This window comes from Anguilla rostrata, chromosome 5 (assembly GCF_018555375.3).
Source record: "Anguilla rostrata isolate EN2019 chromosome 5, ASM1855537v3, whole genome shotgun sequence".
NCBI classification, from domain to species: domain Eukaryota; kingdom Metazoa; phylum Chordata; class Actinopteri; order Anguilliformes; family Anguillidae; genus Anguilla; species Anguilla rostrata.
Window position 1 is genome coordinate 25,116,878 of NC_057937.1, and position 10,636 is coordinate 25,127,513.

The 10,636-nt window shown below is 38.3% G+C and overlaps 1 protein-coding gene across 1 annotated transcript; it reads left to right on the plus strand.

Annotated features, from left to right (window-relative positions):
- The first annotated feature begins 865 nt into the window (after window positions 1–865).
- Window positions 866–4,960, plus strand: LOC135254994 (CD59 glycoprotein-like). The gene is made up of 4 exons (XM_064335666.1): window positions 866–932; window positions 1,467–1,554; window positions 1,935–2,036; window positions 2,183–4,960. Exons 2-4 carry the CDS (start codon window positions 1,500–1,502, stop codon window positions 2,380–2,382), a joined length of 357 nt encoding a protein of 118 aa, XP_064191736.1. The 5' UTR covers window positions 866–932; window positions 1,467–1,499; the 3' UTR covers window positions 2,383–4,960.
- Window positions 4,961–10,636: the final 5,676 nt, after the last annotated feature.

Sequence of the window (10,636 nt, forward strand, 5' to 3'; positions counted from 1 at the left end):
TGATAACAAAGTCTTTGATTTCTTCAATCGGCTTCATCCCCTCTTCTGGTAAAAAGCTATTCGCTATTAGCATAGGTAGCTAACGTTAGATCATTAGCTAGCTAGTTAGTTAGCTAATGTTAGCTTGTTAGCTAGCTAATATTAGCATAATTCACTTTGCCAACTTTTGATAGATAGTAATGCTAACTATGAATCTGGAGAATTCACTAGGTTTTCCTATATCACATTAGCAACAAGCTAGCTTAGCTAATGTTTAGCTAACGTTTGCTCATTAGCTAGCTAGTTAGTTAGCTATTGTTAGCTTGTTAGCTATCTAATATTAGCATAACTCACTTTGCCAACTTTTGATATTGATTATATTAAGACAACACTTAACAGCTTGAAATGCAGGTCCAATGTATTAAGCATATAAATAACCTCAAAATCGACTCAAAATGTATAAAAATCGCCCCCCCCCGGGAGTTGAAATATGGCCACTTCTAGTTTAAACGGCCATTTTGAATTTTGAATCTCAGAAATGGATTCAGCATTCTCAATAACTCCCAAAACCACTCCAATATTGTCCAAATCGGCCAAGCAGTTGCTGAAATATTGTCCATATAGGTGATTATGGTAATTATTGCTAAGTATGCTAATTATGCAAATTGCCCAACATATGCAAGTTAGCATCCGGCAGTTTCTAAATGCTGGGGACCCAAACTGTACATTTCTAACATAAAACTTTGGGGTACTCAACATTTCCGGGTTCACAATAGGGCTCTATAGGCTGGCAAATAGACTATAATGGAAATGTTTCGGGCTGTTGCAGCGCGTTTGCCCTTGTCGGCCACCGTACAAAAAGCCGTAGAAATGATACAGCATTTGGGCAACGTAGGCTCTCGCGCACAAGATATTCGTTTTGTGACAGAAACTCGTATGACGGCGAAAAAGAGGTGCGGTTTAGAATGGTAAATTGTGGTAGTAGAGCGAACTCTGCAAAACAGTTTATTTGCGGATAGGCGTCGCAGTTTATTTGCAGCCGTTGGTCCAGAGTCTTTGTAAGTGATATTTGCGATTATATATAGACATATTTTTTCTCGATTATACGTAAGGTAATATTTTTAAGCATTTTTTAAATGAGCAATTTTAAAGGTTTACAATAACGAGTATGTAATGTGAATTTTTATTTTAAATATGGGCTTTGTGCAGTTTATATTGATCAAATGCTATCGTTATAAACTTGGCTACGCTAAAGCAATTTATGGTACTAATCTTATAACTGGCTTTGTGTCATTTTCTTCTCGTATCTTTCTGTTGCAACGCGGAATAAAGCCCAGTAAGTTTTTGCGTTTGTTAATGATTTCAAGACGTTTCCGGGGAAGGAAGGTACATTTGGTATTCAACCGAATATTATATATTAACGTTTTTTGTAAGTAACCAGGATTTATTATCTCTTTGAGAATGATAATTTTAAGTTTCTGTTTCAGGAAAAGTTAGGGCGAAGCAAGGCGACTGCAAAAATGAACACATCTCTGATAATAGGCTTAGTGTGCTTTCTTGCTAATTTTAGCTTGGGTAAGTGAAACGACTTACAGCGCCATTTTGGACTGAACAAGTAAATGAAAACGACATCTGAGAATATTAATTTTATACTTTTGTTGCAATTTATTGTATCGTTATTGTACTATGCGTAGTATCTTGCTGCTGATCTTGTAACAAAGTTATTTTAGTTAATTGCCAACAAGAACTATAAATTGATTGTTATCATATACCAACAGGCCTAATGGCCAAAAAGTCAAATACCAATTTTACCATGAAACTGGCTTCTCTTTCACATGCAGTATTTTATTTAACAATGTACACGTACATTGCAGCATAAACTTAAAGTTGCAAAACAGTCTCAGCAGTGATGTCTGAACATTATACATGAGGTTGGTATTCTATTCCATCACTAGGATCAACCCTTCAGTGCTATAAATGCATGGATTACTCTGGACGCTGTTCAGATGTCCAGGACTGCTCCTATCAGGATGCCTGCCTGTCACTAAATGAAAGGGGTTGGACATTCCCATTTGTATCTAGCCTATCCATTTTTTAGTATGACATATTCAACATGGTAAAAATTAATATCATGAATATTAATCATTTTTTAGCTGAGAATGCTGTCAGTTAAACACAAGTAACCTGTTGTTGTTCCATGCAGGAGGGAAGACCATCCGTAAGTGCATCAGGTACACAGATTGTGACAACGCCCGGCTGACTCAGATGTTTCCTTCAGTGTCTGGTTTCACATACAGGTGCTGCAGCTCTAACCTGTGCAATGCCAGTCCTGGTACCATGATTAGCAGGTCTTTCCTGGGCTTGCTGGCACCACTTCTTGTATTTTGGTGCTCCCTGATTTGAAATATTGGATCAGACAACACAAAGTAAATGAATTAACCATAGCATCATATTTCAGGGGAAAGAAAAAGAGAAGTGGCAAGTAACTGCACAATTGAATTAATGCGCTGATGCCATGGAATTTAATTCATTTTCAAAAAGCACTTATTTAATAGCACTTTCCAGGTGTGAAAATTGAAGGATGTAATACAGTTCTTGATGAAATGGAGGCTTACATAAATAATAAGGTTTTTGCATTTCGTAATACTGAGAGACAGATATGAAACTTGGTGGAGAGTTAAGTGCGTAGTGAAGGCACAAAGTGGCTTTTATTTTTTTTTATTTTAACAAAAAGCTAAAGACCAAGAAAATTCTGGTAAAAAATAATATTAATGTTAAGCAGTAATGTGATTGGACTGTTTGATCAATATTATATGATTTGAAATACATCGATATGTGGTTATTTAGCTATTTTGTATGTGTTTAACCCCATTTTATTCTCAGTTTGGAATTATATACAGTGGGCTCCAGAATTATTGGCACTCTTCATAAAAATGAAGAAAAAAAGCTGCATATAATAAATTACACAGATAATAATCTATATGTTATGTTCAAACATATGGGAAAACGATATACTTTTATTTCAATACATTTACTGTCATGCTTCAAAGTAATCTAATTTTTTCTGAAAACCATAGGTGCCATAATTATTGGCACCCCTAACAATTATTGTAAGTAAGTAAAATCAAACAAAATTGGCAATACAATTTTACTTAATTTAGTTCATCTCAGTCTAAAGGAACTATATTGTGTCATTCCATCACTTCCAGTTTCACTTGAGAATAAAAATGAGGTGACAAGCATACAAAATCCCTTTGTCATCCGTCAGCATGGGAAAAGCCAAATAACTGTCAATTCAGAAGAGACCAATGGTAATGTACCATCACAAGTCTGGTAATGGGTACAAAAAAAGACATAAACGGTTAAACACACCACTTAGCACTGTAAGGGCAATAATAAAAAGATGTAAAACATATGGAATGGTTGCAAATTTGCCAGGAAGAGGTAGCACCTGCACGGTGTCCCCACGGACGGTGAGGAAGATGGTGAGGGAGGCCATTAATAACCCAAGGATCACTGTTTAAGAATTGCAGAAATTGGTTTGTTTCTTGCAGTCAACAAGTCTAAAAAAAACATTAAATGGCACCTCCATACCAACTAACTCTTTGGAAGGGTGGCACGAAGACAGCTCTTACTGAGCACAATAAACAAAACCAAGAATCTGGAACTTGCCAAACCTCATTGGAATTATGACTGAAAGAGAGTGCTATTGTCAGATGAGACCAAAATTGAACGTTTTGGCCATACACATCGACATGTTTGGCAGCAAAAGAGGAATGCATAAAGGAGAAGCACCTCATATCTACTGCCAAATATGGAGGTGGGTCATTGATATTTTGGAGATGTTTTGCTGGTAGTGGTCCCGGGGCACTATTTTAGATCAATGGCACAATGAATTCAACAACGTACCAGGAAATTCTGGCAGAAAATTTGGTTGTCTCTGCTAAGAAGCTAGGACTTGGTCATAGGTAGATTGTCCAGCAGGACAGTGACTCCAAGAATACATCAAAATCTAAACAGAAATGCTTAAGTGAAATCAACATCCATGTTTTCCAATGGTCATCTCAGTCTCCAGACTTAAATTCCATCAAAAACCTGTGGTCTGAACTGAAGGGAAGGGGGGTCCATGAGCACAAACCCAAAGATATCAATGATTCTGAAAAGTTCTACATGGAGCAATGGTCAAAGATCTCTCCAAATGTGTTCTCTAACCTTATCACAAATTATAGGAAAAGACTCATGGCTGTCATCTTTGCCAGGGGTGTTTTCACAAAGTATTAAACCAGGGGTGCCAATAATTGTGGAACCTGTTTTTTGGGGAAATATTTTTTTATTTTAAAAATGTAAGACTTTGGTTGATTTCAATGAATCATTAACCAAGCACACTAGTTTACACATGTTGGAAAATAAAGCTTATGTCAATTAATTTTTAGTTTAGCATTTTTTTAAGCATTTTTGTGCATATTTATCAAGGGTGCCAATAATTCTGGAGCCCACTGTATATATCAGTGCAAATTGCAGCAGCCTCTGCTATTGAATTGGGAGTGCACAAACAAGCACATGCTCTCCTTCCAAGTATGTGATGCCAAGTGTAACCTGCATAGATGAGTTGGAGTAAACTTAATGTGCAACGTGACAGGCAAAGAAATGGGCAGTGTGGATTGCTTTTGCATGATACAGTGCTGTCGTTCTAGGCAACTGTAAACCTCCCACCCCTGGGCAACTTTATTTGCTTTTTAAATGTTCATTATAATTTAATTCCATTTTAGGGCATTGAGCTAATATTCAGCTAAATCGGCCTGATGTTTTTAAAGCTGCAATATGATGAATTCTTGTGTAAACCATTGGTCTGGGGAAAAAAATTGTTAAAAGAAAATGTTATGAAACATGTTTTTCTGTTCATTTAATTCACTTCCCTAGGAATACTGTGCAAATGTGCAAAAAAAGGAAATAAACTAAAGTACTGAATATTTTAGTTTAATAGCAGGTCTGGTGGTCTGTTTAGAGTCCTGTGAATCTCTTTGGGCCAATGTAAATTATGGTATTATAAAGCAGAGAGGAAGTATCCTTGTTATTGTGGAATCTGCCAAGCTTTTCACCTTGACTCATTCATAACATATGATTATAGACACATGCCATTAGACAAATGCATAGGCATATTTTTTTGTCATTTGAGAATAAGATAATATTTTAAAAATAATTATATTTTGGTGGATCTGACTGTTTCATTAGAATGAAGTATTAGACCAGACATTGTACTGATTCTGTTGTGCCAATGAAGGTGCACCAGCCAGTATAAAGTCTGCTGAACTGAGCCCAAAAATATTGTAGCACAAACTTCTATCTTCAAAAACAGCTTTAAACATTGTGATAAATGACATGGCACGCTTCATTTATGATTTAAAAAAATCACGAGTAAAGAGAAAACATCATTTTCATCAGGTTTTTCTTGCATTTATATCTGTCCTTCAAGGAACAAATAAATAACTACCATTTTAGGCTCATAATTAAGGAGCATTTTTACCTTCACTGTATTTTAACAATCATTATAATAATCATAGCCTTAAGATTCATTATTTTCTATTATGAAAATGAATTAATTTCAAATATAACTGCTAGCGGCGATACATAGAGTCCAGGCAAATTGTTGTAATTAGAAAAAAAAAACAGCAAATGGTTGTAATTAGAAAAACAAAACTGCAAAAGGTTGTAATTATGAAAAAAATAAATAAATCTTCTGCTGTCAGACACATGCTTGAGTGTAGCATCTCCTATTGGCTGATTCTCTGCAAACTTTTTCAGGCTGACTCAACAATGGAAGCAACACTTTTATACCACATTTATAGTGGGCTGGTCATTTGATTTAAAAGTTACAGGGATTTTCACATTTTTCCTAGCAATAGCGCCACCTATTGACCAAGCAAAACCCATTTTTTGAAACATTGGACTGTTGCTGATGACATGTATTATGATTTGTGATCATCAAACACAGGTTCTCCAGCCAGAAACATGTATGGAGATATAAAGTTCATGACAGTAGTTCAACAAAGTAAGGAATAACCTTGTTAGCTGAGTAGAGGGTACAATATGAATAAATAGATGAATTGAATATCAATATAAAGAATATAGAATACAACATCCTTTATTGAGCTACTGCAATTTAAAATAAAAAAAACTGGGCAACAGGCCTGTACTGAATAAAGATTATAAAGATAAGATTATTAACATAATAATCTTAACTAGTAATTTTCTGTCTCCACACCTGAATGAAATTAATGCATGGAACATGAAGCTATGAAAAATGAAATATGTAAATACAAAATAAAGTAAAATTATGCCCTTTACAGACCTGGGCTGCGTTTCCGAGTTTCGATGTACCTTAACGTTTTACGAAGGTTCTTAAGGTATACCTTCTTAAGGGAAACTGCTTTTTTACGAGTGTTTCCCAGATTATACCTTAAAGCAACTCTTAAAGTACAACGTAAAGGTACATCGTAAGTTGGAGCTGGCCTTCACTGAGGTGCTGAAAAGTTTATCAATCGATGCCAAGCGAATCGATTGTCTCACTTGTAAAGGCTTGTGAATGACGTTTTAATATAACAAGTGTTGTCATAATCATTTTACATCAATCTAATATTGCAGAAGAGGAAGCTATGCCTACTAGCGATCATCTGCTAATCTCTTTAAGAGTCCGTTAAGACGAGACGTTGTGATAGTTTCAATAAATACGTACATATAGGCTACAAAGGATAAAATTTAAAAAAGCATCAATCGGGACATATAAGCCATAGTCTGGGACTTCGTGGAAGCCCAGGGAAAAGGACATAGGCTACATATGGGTGAATTATTTTGTTCTTATTGAAACAAAGGTCTAATGTTAATTTGTTTCTGTCATGCAATATATAGGCAACTGTAGCAGCATATCACTGCACTGCACTGATTCCCGCGAACTTTTCTCTGCAATGCAAAAATGATCGTAGATGAAAGGTAAAAGCGCGTCTGTGGAAATTGACCATGATGAATTCTGCCTTATGAATAGGTCTACCTGGTAAAGTGATTTGTTCATCCACCTTAATTTGCTGTTGGATAATCTTAAGTTTAACCAAGAATATCATTATTGGGTTGTTTACCGAAAATTGTAAAACAACATGGTAAGAAAAATGTTCCGTAATGTTGATATTTACCCTGTGCTATTTTGTTTTATATAGGAGGTGTGAGCTAAAGGAAGGGGATGTAGATCATTTGGCTATGTTTGTCTATTATGAGCCACTGTACCTGTATGTGTGTTCATGGCTAGGCCAATCAACGTGTTCTAGTTCGGTCATGCAAGTAGACTCACTCAACGTTGTTTTTGCACACACAGGTTTTATATTCTTAATAAACCGGCGGTTTGTTCCAAGTCAGTGTGATCATTGACTCACACACAAACGAACTAATTTCTACAGGGTATGCAGTCAGAAAAGCCATATCCTAAGTTAGCGCCAATACGTATAAATTAAAAAAACTTTTTTTTTTCTTTTCACAAATTGGATTAGTATCATGGATAGGCCCTATACTTAATTACCATCATGATGGGGATAGACAGGTAAAACGACAACATTCTCTATTCTATATCCTTTTCCCTGGGCTTCCACGAAGTCCCAGACTATGGCTTATATGTCCCGATCGATGCTTTTTATTTTATCCTTTGTAGCCTATATGTACGTATTTATTGAAACTATCACAAGGTCTCGTCTTAACGGACTCTTAAAGAGATTAGCAGATGATCTCTAGTAGGCGTAGCTTCCTCTTCTGCAATATTAGATTGATGTAAAATGATTGTGACACTTGTTATATTAAAACGTCATTCACAAGCCTTTACAAGTGAGACAATCAATTCACTTGGCATCGATAGATAAACTTTTCAGCACTACAGTGAAGGCCAGCTCCAACTTACAACATACCTTTGTAAATGTCCCTTAAGGCAACTGTTAAGGTGTAGTCTGGGAAACACTCGTAAAAAAAAAAGCAGTTTCCCTTTGAAAGGTATAAGAGAGAAATAAGATGCCCCTCCTGTCAAAAATAATGATTGATCGATACCACGCCCCATGCCCCCCTGATATGATCCGATTTTCTATGATATCCATACAGTCAAGATTTGATTGATTAGTTTTACCTTTTGGACTCTGCTATGGTTTGGTTGGTGAGGGAGAAGGGTATGGGGAAAGGGTGGGGGTTGTGGCTGCTGCAGACACCATGTTCATCAGGGAGGGGGGGAGTACCCCCGTCACTTAGTTTTTAGAGTGTGGGATGTGGCAGGACAGGTGTGGGTAGCCTGTGGAGCGCGGGTCCTGTGGTAAACGGTAAATATCCCACAAGGATAATGTTTTATGTCTTTTCTTTCTCTGAATACAGCCACAGCCCTAAAGTGTTTCAACAACCATGTAAGAAAGAAAACATTTCTTACAAACAACTTGATTAGAGTCTATTTCATAATATTACTCGCATTTTGAAAACAAGCCCAGGCATGTTTTCTTTGGGCGTTAGTTTAAAGAAAACAAGCCCAGGCATGTATGCATAGTCTTAACAAGCTGAATCAGGGTGTGTTAAAGTGGCATAAGAGAGGTTTTTAAGAAAGCTAAAGTAGAAAAAAAGCACATGCGTTAGTTACTTAGCTGATTTCCTGCGACAAAACAGAAGCGGAGGATCTCTAGGTAGATGTTCACAGCTGAGTAGCGAGGATCAAAATGGCCACAGCGAGCCGGTAAGCATGGATAGAGTTAGGCAGGAGCCACTGTAGCTTTAGAGCAATGCCCCCACACAAAGTTTTGAAGATCCCCATCAATCAATAGGCGGCAACGTTTTGTACGCCGGGAGATGCATGCAGAAGGCACAGGCGCGCCCGTGACACATAGTGGGGATGTGGCGGAACAGGTGGGGTGCCCTGTGAAGCCCTGGGGGAGTACACAGACACGTGCGCACACATAGGCCTGCACAGCTCTGATTTAGTATTTTGGGTGTGCAAACAGGATCACGTCCACTTTTCAGAATGTGTATAAAGTCTATTGGTTTGGAAGCCATAGCAGAGGTGTTGAAGATCTCACAGCAACGGCCTTTGCACAACACGGTTGTCAGAATCGGACATCAGCTCTGTGTAGCCTACGAACATGTCTACCGCTGAAATTTCAACACCTACCTCTGGAGAAGAAGTGATGCCCGAGCCGCAGACGGTGTTGCGGCGCCCAAAGAAGCCTTTTGCAGCGTTGGCAAGAGTCCATGCCGGGGGTCTACACCGCGAATGGGGGACGATGCCGGAGGGTCCTGCCTGGTTATCATATTGACGTGGATGGAGATGCTCCAAAAATTTGTTTTTTCAACCTGCATGTTGATGAGGAGTACAGCCCTATTAACACTCGCGGAGCCGTGTGCGAGGCTTGTGACTGGGGCGATTTTAGAAGATGCTATGTGGATGTAGCAACCGGTTTAAAAGACAAAAGTACATTTTTAAGCCGGACCAGCGATGCTACGCGTCAACGACGGATCACCGTGGAGGCGATGCCGCAAATGTGGATGGGGAAAAGAGGCCTGATCATTTGGGGAGGCCTTTTTCAAAACGGGGGTGCTTTAACAGACTCGGTTGGTAACAGCGCATTCTTTTTGTTCGAAGAACTGTATCTATTGAACAACGCGCTTGCTCAAGCCGATAAAATTTTTGAAGACCACCGGCTTTTGAGCTCATTTGACTCTGAAAATTAACCTGTGTCGGAGGTTTGAGGAAATGAAGATTTAACAATCGTAAAAACTGTTTTGAAATGTCTACGCACATTTAGGCCATGTATATTATGAAGTTGTAGACTGTATAGAATGTCATGACTGTGTCTTTTATTGTTTTTTGGTGATTAATATGTGCTTTTAAAAATAAAACCTTTTCTTTTTAAAATCATTTTGTTGTCTGTACATTTTCAAAATAAATGTGCCTTTTGCAAATGATTATTTTTCAATAAATGTTATGTTTAAAAAAAAACTTACAACAGCGTCATCTTATATAGTTACTTAAAATATTTAACCATATATGGGCAAGCACACACAGACCCCGCCCCGGCCACACCTTTAGGTGGTAGGTGGGGCGATGGTCCTTAAAAGTCACAAAATTTCAAGGTTTTCACAGTCGACACCAGAACTTCAACCAAGGTTAAGACAATGTATGCCTTTCGTACGGCGCGCTTTCCAACACCCCAAGCCCGCAGAATCTTGGGGATATGACGACAACGACAGGGATGGTTTCCAAGACCAGCAACTTGTTGCAGAGCCATCAGCTGCAGCTCCACTGCTGAAGATCTTGACAAAAACTTGTTGCAGGACCTGGGGGGTAAATCTGTAAAAATGGATATTACCTATTCACCAGCAAAGCAGTCAGATCTGGACATGGACATGGAGGCATACGACACACCATGCTGCAGCAGGCACACCAAACCAACCACACCCGATGCAACGGATGATGAGGCGGGTGCATAACCACCACAGCGATAAACATCATAAAGTCTTTGACCGCCTGCATTCTGGACCATGTTATTGAGGACGATTTGAGAAATGACTGTACCGGCTGTGCTGTGAACCACCCCAGCCAGAGGCGCCACACCTGCTTGTACGATCCTGACCCCTACTACTTCACGGACAA